At 47.0% G+C, this 25,393-nt stretch overlaps 1 protein-coding gene across 1 annotated transcript in view; it reads right to left on the reverse strand.

Annotated features, from left to right (window-relative positions):
* Nucleotides 1-697: 697 nt before the first annotated feature.
* The window catches only part of PCSK4 (proprotein convertase subtilisin/kexin type 4), a 36,355-nt gene continuing 11,659 nt past the window's right edge, over nt 698-25,393 (reverse strand). Inside the window, exons 5-15 of the mRNA XM_070931936.1 lie at nt 24,317-24,393; nt 22,964-23,052; nt 19,738-19,910; nt 18,196-18,408; nt 15,675-15,775; nt 14,000-14,103; nt 11,837-11,954; nt 8,638-8,826; nt 5,480-5,604; nt 3,958-4,077; nt 698-1,170 (exon numbers count right to left, since the gene is read on the reverse strand). Of these exons, the coding sequence (XP_070788037.1) occupies nt 698-1,170; nt 3,958-4,077; nt 5,480-5,604; nt 8,638-8,826; nt 11,837-11,954; nt 14,000-14,103; nt 15,675-15,775; nt 18,196-18,408; nt 19,738-19,910; nt 22,964-23,052; nt 24,317-24,393 (1,782 nt within the window). The remainder of the gene's footprint in view (nt 1,171-3,957; nt 4,078-5,479; nt 5,605-8,637; nt 8,827-11,836; nt 11,955-13,999; nt 14,104-15,674; nt 15,776-18,195; nt 18,409-19,737; nt 19,911-22,963; nt 23,053-24,316; nt 24,394-25,393) is intronic.

The raw sequence follows: 25,393 nt of genomic DNA on the forward strand, positions 1-25,393 counted from the left end.
CTGTGTCAAAATTGAACTGCCCTCAGTCAACAGAGGGGGAGGGATACAACATCACCTACCTCCAGTCTACAACACAGTCCTTTCAGCAGTTTCAAGAAGGCTCCACCCCCATTTGCACCACTCAGGTGACCCTGAGGACACAGATAAACCTCCAGGTGGCCTCAATGACCCTCTAAAAGGATGCAAATGACCAGCTGTCTGCAAGGGGTATAAATCCTTCCCTTCCCCACTATCCTGTCAGAGCTGAACAAGCTTCTTGGATGAGAAGCGAAACATCTTCAAAAGAAAAAAAGGAGAAAGTCCAGTTGCCTCCTGAAAAAAAAAAAAAAGCACTTTTGGACTATCGAAGAGGTTTCGCTTCTCCTCCGAGAAGCTTCTTCACTTCTGAAGTTAAGTTGAATCGCAGAACCGAACTGAATAAGCTCTCTCGGAGGAGAAGCGAAACCTCTTCGAAAGAAAAACCAGAAAGTCCAGTTGCCTCTTGAAAAAAAGAAAGAAAGAAAGAAAAAAAAAGCACCTTTGGGAGAACCGAAGGAGAGGATTCGCACCGGAAACTCCCCAAAGGACCAGAGATCAACTTTCAAGGTTGAGCATTTATTGTGGAAGATCCAGGAACCCGTTTGGAGAAATAAATAACAGGAGGGGAGAAGGTTTCAAGTCATTCAGGATGAGGGGGCGGCCTGCCCCGTCTCGGTTTCTAGGACACTCTGTTCAAGCCCTCCTTAGCCCCGGGACGGTGGAGGTAGAGCAGTTCCAGGCTGACGGCTTCGGATTCCGCGTCGGATCGCACCTGTTTCCGCCGCCGTGCGCGACACAAAGCGTAGAAGGTACAAAAGGCCACGGGTCCCAGGCCCAGCAAGATGGCCACGATCAGGAGCAGAAGACGTGCGTCCCCCAGGGCGAAAAGCCCTCTGCGGGGCAGGTAGGAGAAAGAGGGGGAGCGCGGACAGGTGTGGGTGCGCCCCTCGTAGGTGCTGTGGGACGGGCAGGCGCTGCAGTTGTGAGCCGACCCTGCCAGGCAGGTGTAGCAAGAAGGGTCGCAGGCGGCGCAGGCTTCGATGGTGCGCGGGGTCCCGTTGGGGTGGAGAGCCGGTTGGGACAAGCGGTAGTACCTGGGCGGACAGTAGGAGAGGCAGAGGTGCCGGACTGCGAGGAGAGGACTGGGGCATTCTGGGGGGGGGGGGAAAAGAGGAGGAGGGGGGAGGAGGAAGAGGAGGAGGAGGAGGAGGAGGAAGGGGAGGAGGAGGAAGGGGAGGAGGAAGAGGAGGAGGTGGAAGGGGAGGAGGAAAAGGAAGAGGAGGAAGAGGAGGAGGAGGAGAAGGAAGACCATGAGGCAAGGCAAGAAATGTCTAAATCTGATAAATCAATAAATAAAACTAATAAATAAGGAAGGATGAGAAACGACTGGCTGAGTTTTGCTTTTAAAATACAGGAAATCCTTGCCTTACGATGTTACGACGTCATTGAGAACAGGGACTTGGGCCCGTTTTTCACACTTAAGGACCATCACAGCATCCCCACAGTCACGTGATCAGGATTCAGACGCTTGGCAACTGACTCACATTTATGACGGCGTCGGCATCCCGAGGTCACGCCATCCCCTTTTGAGACCTTCTGACCAGCAACGAAGAAAGCTAGGTTCACTTAACGACCGTGTGACTAGCTTAACGAGCGCAGTGATTCAGTTAATGACTGCAGCAAGGAAGGACGTAAAATGGGACAAAAGAACTATCTCGCTTAGCAAAGGGGCAGACAAAAGTAATCTATTCATGTGCAGATAGTCCTCGATTTACGACCACCATGGGGAGGCAGAATTTCCGTTGCTGAGCATGGGGTTGTTAAGAGACTCCCTGTTGTGGTCCGCTGGTGGCCTGCGAAGCTGCCAGCAGAGTCGGACAGTGAGGAGGCTGGGGAGGAACAATGGCCAGTCCTGAAGTCTGAGGAAGCCTCGGACGTGGGCTCTGCATTGGAGGCAGAGAAAGGGCCATCTGGGAGGTACGTGCTGCCTCTGGAGCCTCCAAAGTCTGACGTCAGTGAGGCAGAGGAACAGGGCGAGCCTGTTCCCAGTGTGCACATGCGCAGAGCTGCCAGGAGGCCAGAACAGTTAAAACAAAAGGGACGACTCAGGAGTAAGGCTTGGAGATGATTGGCCCCTCCCATAAGACCTAAAGGAGGAGCAAAAACACGTGAGCCTTTGCAGGAAGCAACTTTGTTCGTGCTGGTCGGTTTAAATTCTGAAGCTCCGTTTTGACTCTGTGCTCCGTGTGGCCTTGCAAAGCTAATGGCCAATGAGGTCTTTGGCAGCGTGTCAAGGGAGATAAAGGTGGGTGTTTATCAGCCTTATCTGCCAAGAACTGCGGCAGAACTTCTGTCGGACTCTTTACAAACCATTTGGGTCTCCTCTGTGAATGAACAGATTGTGAATGAACAGGCTCTGAATGAGCAGAATTCACAGCCGTGGAAATAAAAAGAGGGTTTTGGGGACTCCTTGTGTGCTTTTTAACCGTCTCAGGAAGCCTCGGTCAGAACAACTCCCATCTGATTTGACGGCCTTCCTTGCCAAGGTCGTCGGGTGAATCGCTGCAGCCGTTAAGGGAGTCATGGGGTTGTTAAGCAAATCCAGCTTCCCCCCCATTCACGTGGCTTGTCAGAAGCCGGCTGGGAAGGTCACGACCACCATGCTGCAACTGTCGTAAGTACATGCCAGTTGCCAAGCGCTGGAATTTTGATCACGAGACCACAGGGGCTGCAAGTCCCTTTTTTCAGTCCTCTTCTAACCTCCTACAGGCATTAATGGTTGTAATTTGAATTCTACTTCTATCTGTCTGTCTTCTACCAATCTATCTATCTATCTATTTATCCATCCATCCATCTTCTTTCTATCATCTATCTCAACCGTCTATTTATCTATTATCTATTTATCTATCAATCTATTTATCTATCTCTATCTATCATCTATCTATCCATCTTTCTATCATCTATCTCAACCATCTATTATCTATTTATCTATCAATCTATCTCTATCTATCATCTATCTATCCATCTTTCTATCATCTATCTATCTATCTATCTATCAATCACTGTCTGTCTATCTATCTATCCATCCATCCATCCATCTTCTTTCTATCATCTCTCTCTCTCTCTCTCTCTCTCCATCCATCCATCTTCTTTCTATCTATCTATATCTATTTATCTCTCTATCATCTATCTATATCTTTCTATCATCTATCTATCTATCTATCCATCTTTCTATCATCCATCCATTCATCTTCTTTCTATGTATCTTCTATATCTATCCATCCATCTTTTATCTGTCTGTCTGTTTTCTATCTATATCTATATCCATCCATCCATCATCTATCTATCTATCTATCTATCTATCTATCTATCTATCTATCTATCTATCATCTATCTATCTATCTATCTATCTATCTATCTATCTATCTATCCATCCATCCATGCATCCATCCATCCATATCTATATCATCATCTATCCCTCTCTGTCTCCTTCCCTCAGTATATCTCTCTCTCATTTAGAAACCACCCATCTCCCTCACAAAGGGACTCTGGACAGCGTACAAATAAAAAGTAAGAAACATAAAACTAGTCTCTGGTATCTGGTGGCACGGAGTCGCACAGGCTCAGCAACCATCAAAAACTATTAGTGGGCCATCTGAGTGATGTGCCCAAGATAAACGCCGACAGAAGAGAATAATATCTGTACTTCAGGGCTGAACTGAGAGGTCCTGGGTGCTCCCTGAGCTCGGCTGTTTTCTTGCGGACGTTTCATGACCCAACTAGCTGACCCCATCAGTGCTCGAAGGCAGTGGGGGGGGGGTGTTCTCGGTTGATATATATATATTCAAGGGGCTTGCCCTGTCAATGGGAGTGGCGTAGCTCTGGGTAGTTCCTTGATTAAGCCGTTGCATCCACCACCACCACCACCCCACGACTCACCCTGGCACGTCCCGTCACGATTGTGCCGCTCACATTTGGTCACCATGGAGGGAGCTGCCTGTCGGGCCGTCATGTCCTCATCCGTGCCGTAGAGTTTTAAGACGAAGTTCTTGAGGAGCCCTTCAGAAGGAGGCAGGGAAGGAAAGGGGTGAGGCTCCAGAGAGACAGGTTGGGCATCCCAAAATCAAGGACCGTTGGCATGAGGTGCAAAGGGGCAGGTGGGACGTGGGCTCTGCATGGGGGCGGAGGGAGGCAGAGGCAGAGAAATCTACGCGCACTACACACACACACACACACAGGGAGTCCTCAACTTACGGCCACAACTCAGCCCCAAGTTTATGTTGCTAAGTGAGATATTGGTTAAGTGAATTTTGTCCCATTTTGCGATCTTTCTCGCCACGGTTGTTAAGCGAATCATTGCACTGGTTAAGTCAGTAGCATGGTTGTTAAGTGAATCTGGCTTCCCCATGGACTTTGATTGTCAAAAGCCTGACCCCGGGGACACAGCAACGGTCGTAAATATGAGTCAGGGGCTAAGCGTCTCCTTCCTTCTTCTCCTTTGTTAAATTTAAATTTCAAACACAAATTTTAATCTGTTTAATTATGGGGTATAGTTCTATGAATATGAAAGAAAGGAGAGAGAGGGAGGGAGGGGAGAGAGAAAGAGAGAGGAAGGAAGGAAGGAAGGAAGGAAGGAAGGAAGGAAGGAAGGAAGGAAGGAAGGAAGAAAGAAAGAAAGAAAGATAGATCTGTAGCACACCTTAGGAGATTTGTAGCATAGCTGGCTGGGGAATTCTGGGAGTTGAAGTTCACACAGCCTAAAGTTCTATGAATATGAAAGAGAGGAGAGGAGAGGGAGGGAGGGAGGGAGGGAGGGAGGGAGGGAGGGAGGGAGGGAGGGAGGAAGGAAGGAAGGAAGGAAGGAAGGAAGGAAGGAAGGAAGGAAGGAAGGAAGAAAGAAAGAAAGAAAGAAAGAAAGAAAGAAAGAAAGAAAGAAAGAAAGAAAGAAAGAAAGAAAGAAAGATAGATCTGTAGCACACCTTAGGAGATTTGTAGCATATTTATTTATTTATTTTATTCAATATATATCCCGCCCTTCTCCAAGTGGACTCAGGGCGGTGCACAGCCAGAACTAAAACACATACCAATACAAAATTTAAAACGAAAAGAATTACATAACTTTGGCCCAAATTTAAAACAATTCAAATTAAAACCCATTGACAATTTAAAAGCTAAAAAACTAAAAAAGACTAAATAGCTGGCTGGGGAATTCTGGGAGTTGAGGTCCACAGAGCTTAAAGTTCTATGAATGAGTGAGTGAGTGAATGAATGAATGAATGAAACATCTGCAGCACATCTTAGGAGATTTGTAGTATACCTGGCTGGGCAATTCTGGGAGTTGAAGTCCACACAGCTTTAAGGTGGCCAGGGTTGAGAAACACTGGTGTCGACCTTAAGCACATAGATGATAGCTGGAAAACAGATGTTACCCGAACTGGGATCGGGTTGCGGGGGGCTGTACCTGCGTTATACGAATCGCCCTTGTTTTCCAGAAGGAGGGTCCAGGTACCCTGGGGGTCTTCATCCCAGTAGTGGGTCGACATGAACGACCAGTCCTTGTAGCCTTCTCTGCTGGTGTCGTAGGGCCTAGCAGTGAGCAAAACATGCGGCTCACATTGAAATGGGTGCCCTCCGTCCCCTTGTGGCGGTTAGTAAGATGCATTAAGAAAAAAAAAAATATGTTGCCCTTGTAGGAAGACACCCCCGCCCCACCCAGAAGTGTAGGAAGTTAGCACCCACCCCTTTCCTGGAAGAGTGAAATATTTTAGGAAATATGAAAAAGGCAGAATATTATATTTCCCTGGATGAGAAATGGATGAGCATATTTTGAAGCAGCTGCCATCTTCCTGCCCCCACCCTTTGTCAATGGACCATTAAGGCCTGGGCCAGTCTCTTCTACATAACAAAGATCTACCTCCTTCAGGCAGAGCCATAGTAGGAATTGCCCAAGATCCAACAAAGATAGGATTAGCCCTCTGCACAAAAGCAGCAGAAACTCACCACATGTGACCTGGGAAGCACACGTGACCATCAGCCAGCAAGGCTAGCTAAGACCCCCCCACCCCCTGGGAGTCTGACAACCAATCAGGATACTCTTTCGGGGCCCCAGGAAATGCAAAACCAGAGAGAGCATAAAAACCCAAGAACTCCCTGTATCTGCCCTTTTCTGTTCAGGAACTCAAGCCATGTGATCCTGTCCACCATTAAACCATCTTTCCAAGCAGTCTCCATGTTTCCAGTGTCTGTTTTCCCCACTTGGAGCAGAACCCAGAAGGAGATTTCTTCCAACAGAAGAATGAAATATTTCGGGGAATATTAAAAGAGGGAGAAGCAGGGGTGAAATGCTCCCGGTTCGGACCAGATCGTCCGATCCGGTAGCAATGGCAGCGGTTGGTTTGGAGAACCGGTAGCAAAAATCCCTGCCCCCCCCCACCCCCGCCATGCCCACGCAATAATCAGAGGCTTTTTTTTTTTTTTTACTTTTAAAAGCATTTTTTCTAGAACCTCTTCAGCCAAAAAAAATGCTTTTAAAAGAAAAAAAAAAAGTCTCTGCCGGTCAGGCAACTCAGCTGGGATCGTCAGAGGCTTTTAAAGGCGTTTTTTACAACCTCTTCACCTGAAGAGGTTGTAGAAAAAATGCCTTTAAAAGTAAAAAAAAAAAGCCTCTGCCGATCAGGCAACTCAGCTGGGATCGTCAGAGGCTTTTAAAAGCATTTTTTACAACCTCTTCGCCTGAAGAGGTTGTAGAAAAAATGCCTTTAAAAGTAAAAAAAAAAAGCCTCTGCCGATCAGGCAACTCAGCTGGGATCGTCAGAGGCTTTTAAAAGCATTTTTTACAACCTCTTCGCCTGAAGAGGTTGTAGAAAAAATGCCTTTAAAAGTAAAAAAAAAAAGCCTCTGCCGATCAGGCAACTCAGCTGGGATCGTCAGAGGCTTTTAAAGGCGTTTTTTACAACCTCTTCGCCTGAAGAGGTTGTAGAAAAAATGCCTTTAAAAGTAAAAAAAAAAAAAAAAAAAGTTGGCCATGCCCACCCAGTCACATTAAACCCCCCCACTAAGCCACGCCCACAGAACCGGTAGTAACAAATTTGACATTTCACCACTGGGCAGAAGATGATATTTCCCCAAAAGGAGAAATGGAGAAACATGTTCTTAAAGGCAGAAAGCTGCCCCCAGTCTTTCTGAACAGCCTCCAGCAGATGCCTGAAGTCCTTAGAGCTGGAGATTTTGTGCCCCAAACCTATTCCCAAAAAAAACCACCTTCAGACTCCAGGTGATGGGATTAAGAAGGACAGGACATGACCTTTAACCCCACTCATTGAGAAAAGTGGAAACAATAGAGAAAGGCAGCCTAGAGGCCTAACAGGATAAAATCGATTACACATGCCTGACATAAAAGAATACAATTTCTCTCCTGTATTAGTTTCCATTCATTGCTTCTTGCCCTGCTGTAGGAAGTTAGCACCCACCCCTTTCCTGGGGGAAATGAAATATTTTAGGAAATATTAAAAAGGCAGAATATTATGTTTCCCTGGATGAGAAATGGAGAAGCATGTTTTAAAGACGAAGCAGCTCCCACCTTCCTGCCCCCACCCTTTTGTTAATGGGCCAGAGGCAGAAACTCAGTCTTTGTCAATGGACCTCATCTGCAACACAATAGGACCCATCTAGGACAGAAACTCGCCACATGGCACCTGGGAAGATTACATCAGTCAGCAAGGCTAGCTAAGACCCCCCCCCCCTATCCCCTGGAAGTCTGGCAACCAATCAGGATACTCTTTCGGGGCCCCAGGAAGTTCAAAGCCAGAGAGAGCATAAAACCCGAAAACTCTGCCCTTTTTTTTCTGTTCAGGAACTCAAGCCATGTGATCCTGTCCACCATTAAACCAACTTTCCAAGCAGTCTCCATGTTTCCAGTGTCTTTTTCCCCACTTGGAGCAGAACCCAGAAGGATATTTCTTCCTACACTGCCTTCAGGTGCTCTGGAGAAGAGGTTAGCAGAATAACAGAATAAAAAGACTTAGAAGGGTCCTTGGAGGTCATCTAGTCCAACCCCCTTCCCCCCAAGCAGGAGACCCTACCCCATTTCTGACAGGTGGCAGTCCAGTCTCTTCTTGACAGCTTCCAGGGATGAAGCTCCCACAACCTCTGAAGGCAACTTCTGTTCCATGGGTTGATGGCTCTCACTGTCAGAAAATGCCTCCTTATTTCCAGGTTGAATCTCTCTCCTTGATCAGGTTCCATCCATTGCTTCTGGTCCTGCCTTCTGGTTCTTTGGAGAATAGTTTGACCCCCTCCTCTTTTACGGCAGCCCCTCAAATACTGGGAGACTGCTATCCTGTCACCCCCTGGTCCTTCTTTTCTCTAGACTGGCCGTGCCAAAAAATCCTGCAACTGTTCTTCGTAAGTTTTAGCTTCCACTCCCCACGTGATCCCAGATATTGCAACCATCATAAATAGATGCCATCTGTTACCAGGGTTCCCACTGGTGCCATGGGTGCTGGGGGATTCTGGGGCTTTCCTCCCACCACTGCTGTGTGGGGGTGTGTGGATGAGGGGAGAAGATCAGGGTTTGCACAAACGCACAGGTAGGTGGGTGGGGGGAGGGGACAGGTTCACCTGACATCCACCAGCGTGGAGGTGGTTCCCATGGGGCTGGTCAGCGAGATGGCCAGATCTCCCCTCCGGCTGTAAGTGAGCCACAATTGCACCTGGACGTGCTCCAGAGAACGGATGCCTCGGTTTCTCCTCTGGAGGCAGGGAAAGGATGAGACATTCTGGGAGACGGAGAGCCGTGAAGCGATGGCCCTGCCGGAAGACGGAAAAAAGAGAACGGAGGTTCAGCTCAGGAGGAAGGGCCTCAATACTAAGTAGTCCTCGGCTTACGACCGCAACTGAGCCCAAAACATCTGTGGCATGGTTGTTAAGCGAGTTTTGCTCCGTTTTACGACCTTCCTGCCCACAGTTGTTAATAACTGAATCCCTACAGTTGTGAAGTTAGTAACCCTGGTTGTGAAGCGAATCCGGCTTTCCCAAGGATTTTGTGAGTCGGACGGCCACCCAAGGGGATCATGTCACCCCGGGGACGTTGCGACGGTCATAAATACGAGTCAGGGGCCAAACCGTCCAAACTTTGATTGCGTGACCATGGGGATGCGGCAAGTGTGAAAAGTGGTCAGAAGTCACTTTTTTTCCCCCCCAGGGCCGTTGTTAACTTCGAACGGTCACTAAAGGAAGCGTTGTAAAGCTGAGGATTTCCTGTAGTTTTGTAGGAGAAAATTCTGGCTAGATGATGAGCTTGTTCTGTCCCCAACCCCACGCACACACACCAACAGACGTTCAGGAGTTAAAGACCAAACCAGCCGGCAAAATCCTTTTCCTTATATGATAACGGAACTTGGCAACAACCTAGTGGCTGCCTGCCAAGAGTTTATTATTTACGAAGAGGAGAGATAACTTCTCCCCACTCCTGGTACATCAAAAGAAACAGCTCAATAATTACGGAGTCAATCAAGTCCAGAGATAATCCAGCAAAGTCTATAGCAAAAAGTTCGGCAATGCAGAATGGCGTGGAAGCTTTCAGCTTTGTTCGTCACAAGGTTTGACTGGCCACCACGCTCCCTTTTATATCCTGTGGGGTGTGGTCCAGTGACTCAGCCTAATCTCGGGCACGCCTTTTCTTCTGTTGTGCACGCTTATCTCTGCGACGCTGGCATGGATCCAGCCAAGACTCATTACCCTCATCACTGTCCATCTGTGGCTGCGTGGACGTGCTTGGCCCCAGCCCTATCTCTTGCCCTTTGGCGGACACCGAAGGCATTGCCAGAGAGGAGGGTCCTGGAGAGGGAGGCCTTGCCAACTCCTCTCCTTCACTCTCGGAGTCCTCTCCTGCCGATGACACAGGCTCAGGTAACGGAGCCACAACAGAGCTCTAGAATCTACCACAAAGCCCATGGCTATCTATTAAGTCAAAATCAAGGAGAGGGGAAGGTTTCCCCTGTCCAGTCATGTCCGACTTTAGGGGGTGGTGCACCGGGGGGGATTCAACCAGTTCAGACTGGGTCGGGCAAACTGGTAGCTATGGCCAGTGGCAGGGCCCGACCAGCCGCTCTGGCGCTATCCCATCTTATACAATCGCCGTGTTTTTGGCACAGCGCGCATGTGTGCAAGGTGCATGCACTCACATTTTAATTCTGGGCGAACTGGTTGTTAAAATTATGTGAAGCCCACGTCTGTGGTGCACATACATTAGGGTCTGGTGTAAACTGAAGAGGAATTCTATAAAGTGGTTGTTGGGTGTGTATCTATCAGGAAAGTGACAGAGAGAGAGAGAGGGAATCAGAGGGGGGGGGATGAGAGAGAGAGAGAATGAGAAAGATTGAGACAGAATGAGAGGGAATGAGCGAGAGAGAGAAAGAGAGCGAATGAGAGACCGAGATTGAGAAAGGATGAAAGAGAGAGAGATTGGGGGAATGAGAAAGAGAGAATGAGACAGATTGAAAGATAAAGATTAAGAGAGAGAATGAGAAGGATTGAGAGAGACATTGAGAGAATGAGAAAGAATGAGAGAAAGAGAATGAGACAATGAGACAGAAAGAGAGAGAATGAATGAGAGAAAGAGACAGGATAAGAAAGAAAGAGAGAGAGAAGGAGGGGGAATGAGAGAGAAGGAGAAAGAATGAGAAAAGAGAATGAGACAGAAAGAGAGAGAAAGAATGAGAGAACAAGAGAGAGGATGAGAGAGAGGGGATGAGGGGGAATGAGAAAGAGAGGATGAGAAAGAATGAGAAAGGAGAATGAGAAAATGAGACAGAAAGAGAGAGAATGAGAGAGAATGAATGAGAGAAAGAGACAGGATGAGAAAGAAAGAGAGAGAGAATGAGGGGGAATGAGAGAGAAGGAGAAAGAAGGAGAAAAGAGAATGAGACAGAAAGAGAGAGAATGAGAGAGAACGAATGAGAGAAAGAGAGGATGAGAAAGAATGAGAGAGAGAGAATGAGGGGGAATGAGATAGAAGGAGAAAGAAGGAGAAAGAAGGAGAAAAGAGAATGAGATAGAAAGAGAGAGAATGAGAGAGAACGAATGAGAGAACAAGAGAGAGGATGAGAGAGAAGATGAGAGAGAATGAGAGAGAGGATGAGGGGGAATGAGAAAGAGAGGATGAGAAAGAATGAGAACGGAGAATGAGAAAATGAGACAGAAAGAGAGAGAATGAGAGAGAATGAATGAGAGAAAGAGACAGGATGAGAAAGAAAGAGAGAGAGAGAATGAGGGGGAATGAGAGAGAAGGAGAAAGAAGGAGAAAAGAGAATGAGACAGAAAGAGAGAGAATGAGAGAGAACGAATGAGAGAAAGAGAGGATGAGAAAGAATGAGAGAGAGAGAATGAGGGGGAATGAGATAGAAGGAGAAAGAAGGAGAAAGAAGGAGAAAAGAGAATGAGACAGAAAGAGAATGAGAGAGAACGAATGAGAGAACAAGAGAGAGGATGAGAGAGAAGATGAGAGAGAATGAGAGAGAGGATGAGGGGGAATGAGAAAGAGAGGATGAGAAAGAATGAGAAAATGAGACAAAGAGAAAGAGAATGAGAAAGAATGAGAGAAAGAGAGAGAGAGAGGATGAGAGGGAATGAGAAAGAGAATGAGAAAGAGAATGAGAAAGAGAATGAGAAAGACAGAGAGGGAGAGAATGAGAGGGAATGAGAAAGAGAGAATGAGAAAGAATGAGAAAAGAGAATGAGAAAAGAGAAAGAGAGAAAAAGAAAGAGAGAGAATGAGAGAAAGAGAAAGAGAGAGAGAGAGAATCCAATGCTTTCTTACATTGGTTTGTAGACCACCTGAATGAAGCACTTCCGCTGAGGCCGGGTCCTCTGCCACTTCTTGGCCATCTCCACCAAGTGCCCGCCGTTCAAGAGCCCGTAGCCGTAGTAGTGGCTGACTGAAAGGAGAAAGAGCTGCTCAGGGAAACCGGCCCGGCCTTCGGATGCCCTCCAGGCGTGCTGGCACCCCAATGGCCCCCCGTGCTGCCGCCAGAGCAAAGGGCTCCTTCCCCAGAGGAGGAACGGCCCTCCAGATACTAAGGAACTCTGGCTCTACACTGCAGCTGGCCTACAGGTAGTCCTCGGCTTACGGCCGTCATCGAGCCTGGCAGTGGCGGTCGCAAGTCGTGAGGGAGCTGTCTAGGGAGCTCCACACTTTTGATGTGGTCGAAAGAGCCAAGATGGCAGCCAGAATGGGGCACTTTTATTTCCCTGATTTTATTTTACTTTATTTTATTTTACTTTATTATTTTTATTTGATTCTATTGATTTTATTTTATTTCACTTTATTATTTTATTGATTTTGATTTTATTATTTATTTGATTTTATTGACTTATTTTATTATTTATTTGGTATTTTATTTTACTTTATTTGACAGATATTTTTATTGATTTTATTTTATTGATTGATTTTATTTTATTATTTATTGGATATTTTTATTTTATTTTACTTATTTTATTTTATTTTATTGATTTGATTTTATTATTTATTGGATATTTTATTTTATTATTTTACAAACAAACAAATTTTACAGGCCACCCATCTTCCCACAAGGTAAGATGGGCATCGTACAGAATAGATAGAGCTTCAGTTTATTGGTCTGTCTGTTCATCCGTTCGATTTCTACGGTCGCCCATCGCAGTCAAAGACTCCGGGCGCTTTACAATTCAAAAATATATCTATTGCAATAAAAAAAAAATGCTAAAACAAAAACCGTTGTAATAATAACAATAAAAACAAGAGAAGCATCCAAAATAAATAGCTCACAGCCTGGATAGCTCACAGACAGAGCACTGTAATTTAATACCAGCTGCCTGCAATTACTGTAAGTTCGAATCTCCCCAGGCTCAAGGTTGACTCAGCCTTCCATCCTTTCTAAGGTAGGTAAATTGAGGACCCAGATTGTGGGGGGCAATAAGCTGACTTTGTATAAAATATACAAAAGTATGAAGGCTATTGCTTAACGCACTGTAAGCCGGAGAAGGGCGGCATATAAATCAAATTTTATATATATATATATATACCCAGCAGCAGGGACAGTAGCCAAGTTAACCGTACAGCCAGGGAACTGGGGCCCTTCACACATTTGGGGGCCCAGACTCGGCACCCCAGGTTTTTAGGGATTTATGAAAAGTGGACAGAGTTGGGGACTGTCCTGATCTCTGAAAGGAGGATGTTCCCTAGAGGAGGAGCAGAGAAAGCCCGGTTCAACGGAAACTTCATGGCTGCCATCTTGATTCTTTTCCTGCTGTCACACCCCTACCCCGTGTTCTGCCCCAGCTACGGACCCCAAAGAACGCAGCACACACAAAGTCTGTACAAACCTTAGTTTACTAAATTAAATCAGTCTTTTTCAAACAAAGGCTGTTAATTTAACTTTCTTAACAGCCTACAAGAATCCAAAGAATAAATAATCGTAATCTTACTAGGGTTGGCAGAAAGCCCAGAAGCAATTTGCAGGAAACTAAGATCAGGACGCGAAGGAATGTGAACGAAGTTGTTCCCTGCAAATTGCTTCAGTCAGCGTTCCTCCTTAAATAGGCTAGGGGAGTGGCCAATTAGCCCCAAGCCTTACTCTCGAGGAGACCTCCTCCTGAGGAGCCACTCCTGCCTTTTAACAGCTCTGCGCTCTCATGCATCGAGAAGAGGCTCCTCCTCTTCTTCCTCTTCACTTATGGGAGCTTCTGGAGGCCCTGGCTGAATCCCCGCCTCTGGCACCACATCTTCTCCAGCCTCCTCACTGTCTGACTGGAGTGCCATCTGCACAGGCTGCTGGCGCAGCACCACACCAGCCTCCTCACTGTCAGAATCAGCTACTAGATGCACAGGCTGCTGACGGGCCTCAACACCCCAAGGATCTTTTGTGGCTGGTTGGGAGGACACAGCCTTCCCCACCCAAAAGTGGTGTGGGCCTTCCCCGAGAACGACTGGGCCCAGCCTCACCTTTGCGCCCCACTCCATTCAGGACCCAGTCGTCCGCCTGCAGGTGAGCTGGGCTGGAAGCTCTTACCACCAGGTGCTGCATGTCTCTCCAGGTCAGAGCTGGGCTAGAAGCACAAAGGGAGGGGAGGTGGGGGGGAGGGAGAGAGAAAACCATCCAGACTTTTGCTATAAGGTATGTCCTGCAAGGTGGGAGGGAGGGGGGCAGGTCCCCCAGCTTCCTCTGCCCATATAGACCAGACTAGAATTCTTTATTGGCCAAGTGTGACTGGACACACATTATCTGTGATAAGGGCAGCCAGTTGGGGCTAGTGGTGAAGGCACCTAGGCTAGGAAGCAGGTGATGGTGAGTTCTAGTCCTACTCAGCCACAAAAACTAGCTGAATGACTGGACCACAATCACTAGGAGACTGTGAGTTCTAGTCCCGCCTCAAGAATGAAAGCCAGCAATCACCAGGAGATTGTGAGTTCTAGTCCCACCTTAGACATGAAAGGCAACTGGGGGACTTTGGGCCAATCACCAGGAGATTGTGAGTTCTAGTCCCACCTTAGACATGAAAGGCAACTGGGTGACTTTGGACCAATCACCAGGAGATTGTGAGTTCTAGTCCCACCTTAGACATGAAAGGCAACTGGGTGACTCTGGGACAATCACCAGGAGATTGTGAATTCTAGTTCCACCTTAACCATGAAAGCATGCAGGGTGACTTTGGGTCAGTCCATCTCTCTCCACCCAACCCACCTCACCCGGTTGGTGTTGTGAGAAAAAGAAGCGGAAGGTGTGTTGGGTATGTTGGCCACCTTGAGTTATTTGTCAAAATAATAAAAGACGGGATAATGTAACATAACAAACATAACATAAACATAATGTAACATATACATACAGCAGTGGCCAAAATGGTGGAAACCTTTTGGGGAAAATGTATTTTTGAGGTTTGATGGCTAATAAATAAATAAATTACAGTTTCAAGATAATCCTATTCCACTGTTAGAATGGCCTGGGAATAGCCCAGACCTTCACCCAATTGAAAATCTAGGCAGCCGACTAAAGAAACTGGTTAGTCAGAAGCGACCCAGCAATAAAACCCAGTTAACAGAAGCAATAATTCAATCTTGGTTTCACATTAGAACAGCTGCAGAATTAAAAGACTTGGTTCCCTCCATGGGAAGACGTTGTAAGGCCGCAATTCATGCTACAGGTTACCCAACTAACCTGTAGGATTAACTGACATGGGGATAATTTTTGTATATCTCGTTTTTTCTACGTGTTTCACTTTCCTTCTTTATACTGTAACTGCTATTCTAATAGCAAACACTTCCTAAAAGTTACTGCATTACATTCTTGATTAAATTATCTTTTCACTGATAATATAATTTTAGGGTACTACTCCAAAAGGAAAAAAAAAAGTGGCGCTATTAGCTAGTTTTAGAAAATACACTTTTCCCAAAAGGTTTCCACAATGTTGGCCACTACTGTAAACGTAACATAGAACATAAACCATAACATAAACCATAACATAAACACTGGTTCAGCTAAGAAGCCAGCATTTGGGACGGTCTATATTGCTTCACCCCGTTTCCTTCCAGAAGGCCAGTTTAGGCCAGTGGTTTTCAAGCTCGGCCACTTCATAAAACGCACAAACTTCACCTCCCAGAATTCCACCAAAAAGCCACTTACTTGGCCTCCAAAGCCAGGGCAATCAGGCCAGCTGCCAGGGGAGCCGAGGCGGAGGTCCCCGTATGAGTCCCTGTGCAGGTGTGTCGCAGGTCTGTAGTCACCTGGAGAGAGAATCGAACAGCATCGAAGGGACCGACGTTAACACCCTTTTCCTCTTTTCCAAGGCTCGTTCCACTTAAGCCTCTAGTCCTCAGGGGAGTGACTACGTCTCTTTCCCCATCCCCATCCCCCCGCCCCCAGTCTGGTCAGCGGCTGTGCTTCCATCCCGCTCTTCCTCCCACCGTCCTTCTTCCTCCCAACAATTGTGTACGGCCTGTGACTTCCTCAGAGCTGCCAAGGAAAAGGGCTGGAAGAGGAAGGAGAAGATGACAGATTTTATTTGAAAAACCTATTTGTGGAATGTCCAGTTTCTGGGACCCCCTGCCCCCCCCCGACAAATATTCGTTTAGTTTGATTCGGCTCTAAAAGTGAAGCCGAAAGGGCTAAATAAACGTGGATATATTCTGTGCGCAGTCTCCCGCTTGGGCAGGTCCCAACTCTCTTTTATTTTTTTTAAAAAAGAGCTCTTTTGTAGGAACTCAAGCCGCCAGCAAACTCGCACTCAGGTCTGCTTCCCACGGAGAATGCCCGGAGGATTGGAAGCTTCCTGGCTTTTAGAGATATTTCATTTTATTTAATTTGTATACCGCCCTACTCCCGAAGGACTCAGGGCGGTGAACAGGCACAGAATAAAACACATAGAATACAAAAATTAAGAGCAAAAGTAAAATCGAATTAAATCAATTTAGCCCAAGACAAATTTAAAACCCCAGGTTAAGAACAAATTAAAATTTACATTAAAATTGACATTAAAAAAAAGAATGGGAAAGGTTAGGCCAGACCAGCCTGGTGAAATAAAAAGGTCTTAAGAGCGGGGCGGAAGGTGCGTAGATCCGGGATCCTCCGTATTTCCGGGGGGAGCTCGTTCCAGATAGTAACTAGATAGACATGGGAGAAGGGATCAAAATCCCCCGAAAGGAGGCAGAGGAAAAATCTGCCTGCGGAGACTTCAAGAGCAAGAATTCACTGGAGCATAATGCAGCCGGGGATCGAGCGTTGCTGGGTCAGATCTGGGGGATCAACTCAGGGGCGCTGTCCAATGGAACAGCCTGCCTCCTGGTGTTGCCGGGTGCTCCATCCCTGGAGGTTTTCCCTGGAGGTTATCACCGTTTGTGATAAGGTCTTCTGCCTAAGGCAGGGGGGCTGGACTAGAAGACCTCCAAGGTCCCTTCCAGCTCCAGGATTCTTATGTTCCTTAATGGGAAGATGCCAAGGGGGCTCAGAATAGCCACAAGGGATGCAAATGGGAATGGGGGTGGATTGAGGGTAGGGCACTTCCCCCAGAAGGAAACCAAACCCTATTTCTCCAAGAATACAGCTGCTGATCTACCCAGCTCTCTCCCCCCTACATTTCATTCATTCAGAATAGAGCTGGAAGGGACCTTGGAGGTCTTCTAGTCCAGCCCCCTGCTCAAACAGGAGATCCTATAGTATAAGAAGAGGCTTGATTGTCTTCACTGTTAGGAAGTTTCTCCTTAATTCCAGATTTGCTTCTCTCTTTGATTAGTTTCCATCCATTGTCTCTTGTCCTGCCCCGCTGGTGCTTTGGAGAATAGTTTGACCCCCTCCTCTTTGGGGCAGCCCTTCAAATATTGGAAGGCTGCTATCATGTCACCCCTAAGTCCTTCTTTTCTCTAGACTGGCCAAAGCCAAATCCTGCAACCGTCCTTCGTGTGTTTTAGCCTCCAGGCCTTTCATCATCTTAGTTGCTCTTCTCTGCACTTTTTCCAAAGTCTCGACGTCTTTTTCGTAATTGGGTGACCAAAACTGGATGCAGTACTCTAGGTGTGGCCTTACTAAGGCTTTATAAAGCTGTACTAAGACTTCATCTGATTTTGATTCTCTGTCTCTGTTTATGCAACCCAGGATCGTCTTCGTTTTTTTTTGGCTGCTGCCAAAACACGGCTGGCTCACGTTGAAGGGATCGTCCATTAGGACTCCCAAGGTCCCTCTCGCAGTTCCTGTTTTTGAGCCAGATTTTTTTTTTAAAAAAAAATTTGATTTATATGCTGCCTTTCTCCGGAGACTCAGGGCGGCTTACAATGTGCTCAGCAATAGCCTTCATCCTTTTGTATATTTATACAAAGTCAGCTTATTGCCCCCACAAACTGGGTCCTCATTTCACCTACCTTAGAAAGGATGGAAGGCTGAGTCAACCTTGAGCCTGGTGAGAATTGAACCCTGCAGTAATTGCAAGCAGCTGGTCTTAATAACCAGCTTAATAACAGGGTGCCTTAAACCCCTGTACTACCAAGGCTCTTGCACCTAATCTGTACTTGTCCTTTTGGCTTTTTCCTGCCCAGGTGTAAAAAAAAACTCGCCTGTATCTTTCAGATCCCATTTCAGTGGAGAAGAAAAAGACAGAACAACAGAATAACAGATCCCCCCCCTTGCCCGCCCACCCCTCGTCCGAGAGCCTCACAATCTGCTTCTCGCCCTTGGCCCCGCTGCTGTAGGTGGCGGTGAGGGTGGAGGCACAGGCCTCGGTGTACCACGGCACCCGGCCGCTTTCCGTGGTGCTGCCCACGGACAAGGTGTAGATGCTGTTGGTGTAGCCGTCACAGTTGCAGTTGTCCTTCCGAAGACCGCCGTTCCCGGAGGCCCAGACGAAAACAGAGCCCAGCCCTCCGCGTCCCTGCGGGGAGAAGGCAGACAGGGGAAATCTCCAGTCAAATGCAGGAAGTCCTCGACTTACAATGGTTCATTTAGTGACCGTCCCAAGTTTCCACGGCGCCGAAAAACGGCCATTTTTTTTTCCACACTTTATTACCGTTTGCAACAAACCCAGGGGATTAAAATTCAATATTTATGACAGTTTCGAGCCCCTTGGGGTTCGCTCCGGGTTCAGTTCCAGTTTAAGGAGATACGGGGAACTTGTGCTGCCCTCATCCAGCCGAACAGACGGATCTAGGACAACGGACCATGGGATAATTCCCTACGGCCAACTTGCCGCGGGACAAAAGTTAGGCGATATCAAAGAAACGGTGGAATAGAACCGTGAAAGGAAGGATGCAGAAGGAGGGGCAAAATGAAATGGGAATGACAAGAAATAAAACATTTTTAAAAATCATTTTAAATAAAGTTATTGAATTGTCCCAGGGGAAGTTAGCCATGGCGAGTTGGCTAAAGCAGCAGCACTAGACTTATATAAAGCACTTTTTAGTGCTTTACAGCCCTCTTTAAGAGGGCTACAGAGTCAGCCTGTTGCCCCCAACCATCTGGGTCCTCATTTTACCCACCTCGGAAGGACGGAAGGCTGAGTCAACTTTGAGCCTGGCGAGAATTGAACTGCTGACACTCTGACAGGAATGCAGAGTTAGCCTGCAAGGCTGCATTCTAACTGCAGTCTTGCAGGCTAACTGCACCACCATGGCTTCCTTCCTTCCTTCCTTCTTTCCCTCCCTCCCTCTCTCTCCCTCCCTCCCTTCCCACTTAGCACTTAGACTTATATACCGCTTCACAGTGCATTAAAGGCCTCTCTAAGCGGTTTAGAGTGTCTCACCCTCAACAATCTGGGTCCTCATTTTACCAACCGCGAATGACAGAAGCCTGAATCAACTTTCAGCAGGTCAGGATCAAACCCCTGGCAGTGGGCAGAGTTAGCCTGCAAAGCTGCATTGGAACTAGTGTGCCACCATGGCCCTCCCTCTCTCTGCACTTAAGATTTATATATCGCTTCACAGCCCTCTCTAAGTGGTTTACAGAGTCAGCCTCTTGCCCCCAAGCATCTTGGTCTTCATTTTAACATCGTTGGAAGGACGGAAGGCTGAGTCAACCTGGAGCCGGTCAGGATCAAACTCCTGGCAGTGGGCAGAGTCAGCCTGCAATGCTGCATTCTCGCCACTCTGCCACCGGAGCTCTATGGCGAATTGGCCGTGGCAAGTTGTCCCATTTCGGATCAGAGGCACCTCCATCCCCCAAAAGCAGAGGCTGGCAAACGCAGGGAGTCCCTCCCCACTCTCACATTGGCTACCCCCTTGTGAAAGGCCTCTCTGGCCAGGACCCCCGGGCCGTCCACCGTCTTCCCATCATCCTCGGGACCCCAGCTGGCACTGTAGATGTCGATGTGCTGTGGCTGGAGACTCAACGACTGGGCCTCCACGATATCGTTCACGTCGCCATCCAGCATCCTCACGCCTGGAAGGAGAACAAGAAGGAAGGAAGGAGACATTCGGCAAAATTTTTCCTTTGTCTGGGCTGACAGGCTTCTGTTCTCAGACGCTATCAAAGCTCAGAATGGAAAATCAAATGGTAGATGTGTTGCAGATGTTAAATTCCCTCCCTCCCTCCCTCCCTCTATCCTTCCTCCCTCTCTTTCCTTCCTAGAACTTTAAGCTGTATGGACTTCAACTCCCAGAATTCCCCAGACAGCTATGCTACAAATCTCCTAGGTGTACCACAGATGTTTCATTCATTCATTCATTCATTCATTCATTCATTCATTCATTCCATTCATTCACTCATTCATTCATTCATTCATTCACTCACTCATTCATTCATTCATAGAACTTTAAGCTGTGTGGACCTCAACTCCCAGAATTCCCCAGACAGCTATGCTACAAATCTCCTAGGTGTACCACAGATATTTCATTCATTCATTCATTCATTCATTCATTCACTCACTCACTCATTCATTCATTCACTCACTCATTCATTCATTCATAGAACTTTAAGCTGTGTGGACCTCAACTCCCAGAATTCCCCAGACAGCTATGCTACAAATCTCCTAGGTGTACCACAGATGTTTCATTCATTCATTCATTCATTCATTCATTCATTCATTCATTCATTCACTCACTCACTCATTCATTCATTCATTCATTCACTCATTCATTCATAGAACTTTAAGCTGTATGGACTTCAACTCCCAGAATTCCCCAGACAGCTATGCTACAAATCTCCTAGGTGTACCACAGATGTTTCATTCATTCATTCATTCATTCATTCATTCATTCATTCATTCATTCATTCCATTCATTCACTCATTCATTCATTCATTCATTCACTCACTCATTCATTCATTCATAGAACTTTAAGCTGTGTGGGCCTCAACTCCCAGAATTCCCCAGACAGCTATGCTACAAATCTCCTAGGTGTACCACAGATGTTTCATTCATTCATTCATTCATTCATTCATTCACTCACTCACTCATTCATTCATTCACTCACTCATTCATTCATTCATAGAACTTTAAGCTGTGTGGACCTCAACTCCCAGAATTCCCCAGACAGCTATGCTACAAATCTCCTAGGTGTACCACAGATGTTTCATTCATTCATTCATTCATTCATTCATTCATTCATTCATTCATTCACTCACTCACTCATTCATTCATTCATTCATTCACTCATTCATTCATAGAACTTTAAGCTGTGTGGACCTCAACTCCCAGAATTCCCCAGACAGCTATGCTACAAATCTCCTAGGTGTAACGCAGATGTTTCATTCATTCATTCATTCATTCATTCATTCATTCATTCATTCATTCATTCATTCATTCATTCACTCATTCACTCACTCATTCATTCCATTCATTCACTCACTCACTCATTCATTCATTCATTCATTCATTCATTCATTCATTCATTCATTCATAGAACTTTAAGCTGTATGGACCTCAACTCCCAGAATTCCCCAGCCAGCTACGCTACAAATCTCCTGAGGTGTACCGCAGATGTTTCATTCACTCATTCATTCGTTCACTCACTCATTCATTCCATTCATTCACTCACTCATTCATTCATTCATTCACTCATTCATTCATAGAACTTTAAGCTGTGTGGACCTCAACTCCCAGAATTCTCCAGACAGCTATGCTACAAATCTCCTGAGGTGTGCTACAGATGTTTCATCCATCCATCGAACTCTTAAGCTGTGTGGACTTCAACTCCCAGAATTCCCCAGTCAGCCATGGGGAATTCTGGGAGTTGAAGTACACACAGCTTTAAAGCGGCTAAGGTTGAGAAAAAATGGCCTCGCCCTTAAGCACATCGAAAACAGCTGGTCTACAAACTTGAATGGGTAAAATAGGCAATTCAGGCAGTCCTTGACTTACAAACAATTCATCCAGTGACCGTTCGAAGTTACAAACGGCACTGAAAAAAGTGACGTAGGACCATTTCTCATGTGATCAAAATTCAGGCGCTTGGCGACTGCTTCGTATTTATGACGGTTGTAGTGTCCCGGGGGGGTGTCACATGGTCCCCCCTTTTGCAACCTCCTGACCAGTGGGGAATGCCAGATTCATTTTAACAACCGGGTGATTTAACAATGCAATGATACACTTAACAACGGTGGCAAGGAAGGTCATAAAAGGGGGCAAACCCCCAGCCAGACAAAGACCCTGGGAATGGAAGTCCACAACATCTTTAAAACTTTTAACCTGTGTGGGCTTCCATTCCCAGGATCCCCCAACCAGCAAGTACGCAGCATGTAAACCATCCCCGTTGACGTTATGGATTCAGAACCTCCCACACGGACCCAGAATTTTCCACCCGTGACCAGCCTCCCCCCCCGCCCCTCCGGGACCCTGTTCTGCCCCAGCTACGGGCTGGGCGTTCTCTGACCCCAAAGAACGCAGCACACACCAAGTCCGTTCAAACCTTGGTTTACTAAATAAATCAGTCTTTTACAACAACTGTTAATTAACTGCATTAACAGCCGCCAAGAATTCAAAGAATAATAACTGAAAGGTTACTGTGGTTGGCAGAATGCCCAGAAGCAATTTGCAGGAAGCTGATAAGATAAGCAAGGCAAGACACGAAGGAATGTGAACGAAGTTGTTCCCTGCAAATTGCTTCAGTCGGCGTTCCTCCTTAAATAGGCTAAGGGAGTGGCCAATTAGCCCCAAGCCTTACTCTCGAGGAGACCTCCTCCTGAGGAGCCACTCCTGCCTTTTGGCAGCTCTGCGCGCTCGTGCATTGAAAAGAGGCTCCTCCTCTTCTTCCTCTTCACTTATGGGAGCTTCTGGAGGTTCTGAAGGCCCTGGCTGAATCCCCGCTTCTGGCACCACGTCTTCTCCAGCCTCCTCATTGTCTGACTGGAGTGCCAGCTGCACAGGCTGCTGGCGCAGCACCACACCAGCCTCCTCGCTGTCTGAATCAACTACTAGTTGCACAGGCCTTGTGGACCCTCTAGAGACGCACCTGACAGCTCATGCCTATTCTAAAAGCACAGAGAGGTCTCGTACCCCCAATTTTGGCCCCGTACGCGATACCGGCTCCACAGACGTGGTTGTTAGCGGCAGCGGCGACCTCTCCTGCGCAGCGTGTTCCATGCCTGAAAGAAGAAAGGGCCAAAGAGAGAATAACAGAATCACAGAAAGGGGACCTTGGAGGTCTTTTAGTCCAACCCTTTGCTCAAGAAGGAGACCCCTGTTATCATTCCGGACAACGGCTGTCTAATCTCTTCTTCAAAACCTCCAGCAATGGGGGCAACCACAATTCTGGGACCCACGCCGTTCCACGTTTTTAACGTGAGGGGGTGGCAGGCCTTTCGTTTTTCAGCGGGCCAAATCCTGCTCCTTCCCTGCTGCAAAGCTCCAGGCTGATTTCTCTCGAGTCACGGAGATCAGAGATCTGTGATGAGATCACTTCAGGCCGCAAACGGGGCCCCCGAAGATCCAGAACCTTATCTCTGAATATGTACATCTACATGGTAGGATCAGTTGGAGAACCCACTGCAATTAGAATAGGATAGAATGAGCTGGAAGGGACCTGGGACGTCTTCTAGTCCAGCCCCCTGCTCAAACAGGAGAACCTGTACTCTTTTAGATAAGTGACTGTCTGGATTGGATAGGATAGGATAGGATAGGATAGGATAGGAAAGGGGGAGGGGAGGGAAAGGGGAAAAGGAAAGGGTTAGGGAGCCGAGGTGGCGCAGTGGTTAGGGTGCAGTACTGCAGCTACTTCAGCTGACTGCTAGTTCAGCAGATCAGCGGATCAAATCTCACCGGCTCAAGGTTGACTCAGCCTTCCGTCCTTCCGAGGTGGGTAAAATGAGGACCCAGATTGTTGGGGGGCAATATGCTATTTAGTATACTTTAGTCTTTGGTGTAAGCCGCCCAGAGTCCTCGGAGAGTGAGTGGCATAGAAATATGAATAATAAAATAAATTAAATAAATAAAGGGAAAGGAAAAGGGAATGGAATGGAATGGAAGAGAAGGGAAGAGGAGAAGAGGGGAAGGGAAGGGAAGGGAAGGGAAGGAAGAGGAAGAGAAAGAAAAAGAGAAAGAAAGAAAGAGAGAAGGGGAGGAAAGGAAGGAAGGAAGGAAGGAAGGAAGGAAGGAAGGAAGGAAGGGAGGAAGGAAGGGAGGAAGGTAGGTTGATCACATAGAATCCCTTCCAATCCTATTATTCTGAAATGTCTCCTAACCAGGGGCAGAGCAAGCTAACTCTGACTCCAAACTAAAACTCTCACAATACTTTCTCAGCTTTCCCATGCCAGCCAGGAGAAATGGGAAGTCGACAGCTCCAAGATAGTGGGCAACTGGACACACAAACACACACACACAAACACCCCCCCCCCCCAAAAAAAACCCTACCTGTTCTCATTCCACCTGTTGTAGCGTGGCTGAGGGTCTGGGTCATTGTCATTAAAGTCGTAACTTGCCAGAGGATCCTGGAAGGAGGAAATTTCATATTTGCAGACTGAAGGAAAGGCCAGTCAAGCTCCAAACGGGCTTTTGGGGAAACTGTTATCATTTGAACTTTGGGAGAAACAGAAATAAATACAGAGGACCAGAAAGATTTGGGAGTCCCTTTTTTTGGGGGGGGGAAGGGGGGTTGGGGGGCTGACCCTTGGAGGGCCAATGAGAACTCAGGTGGTTCAAACATAGAGCAGTATTTCTCAACCTTAGCAAAAGACGGGTGGACCTTCAACTCCCAGAACTGACCTTGTTCCCACTGAGGGGACCTTGAGGGCACAGAGAAACCTCCAAGTGGCCTCAGAGATCCTCAGACGGAGCGCCAACGACCAGAGGACTGCAAGGAATAGAAATCCTTCCGTCCTCCACCAGGCAGTCAGAACCGAAGCAGCTCCTTGGACGAGAAGCGAAATGTTTTCAAAGAACAAAAAAAAAAGTAAGAAAATCCAGTTGCCTTCGGAAAGGAAGCCCCTTTGGGACAACCATGACCTGGGATGGTTGAGAATCTCCGTAGACATTCAGCTATGCACTTTTGAGATGAACACAACCTTTTCAATGGGGTGGGAGTATGAACGGGTTTCCATTCTCCACCATGCAGTCGGAACGGAAGAATCTCCTTGGACGAGAAGCGAAATGTCTTCCAGGAAAAAAAACAAAACAAAACAAAAGTCCAGCTGCCTTTTGGAAAAGCACCTTTGGGACTCCCACTGATGAAGAGCCCACAATTTCTGGAGGCAACTCCCGTCCCATTGCTTATGTTCCGTCCCACACGCACACACACCAACAGACGTTCAAGAGTTAAAGACCAAACCAGCCGGCAAAATCCTTTTCCTTATGATAACGGAACTTGGCAACAACCTAGTGGCTGCCTGCCAAGAGTTTATTATTTACGAAGAGGAGAGATAACTTCTCCCCACTCCTGGTACATCAAAAGAAACAGCTCAATAATTACGGAGTCAATCAAGTCCAGAGATA

This window comes from Pituophis catenifer, unplaced genomic scaffold (genome assembly GCF_029215685.1).
Source record: "Pituophis catenifer annectens isolate HBS135680 unplaced genomic scaffold, rPitCat1.0.hap2 SCAF_1, whole genome shotgun sequence".
Classification (NCBI taxonomy): Eukaryota; Metazoa; Chordata; class Lepidosauria; order Squamata; family Colubridae; genus Pituophis; species Pituophis catenifer.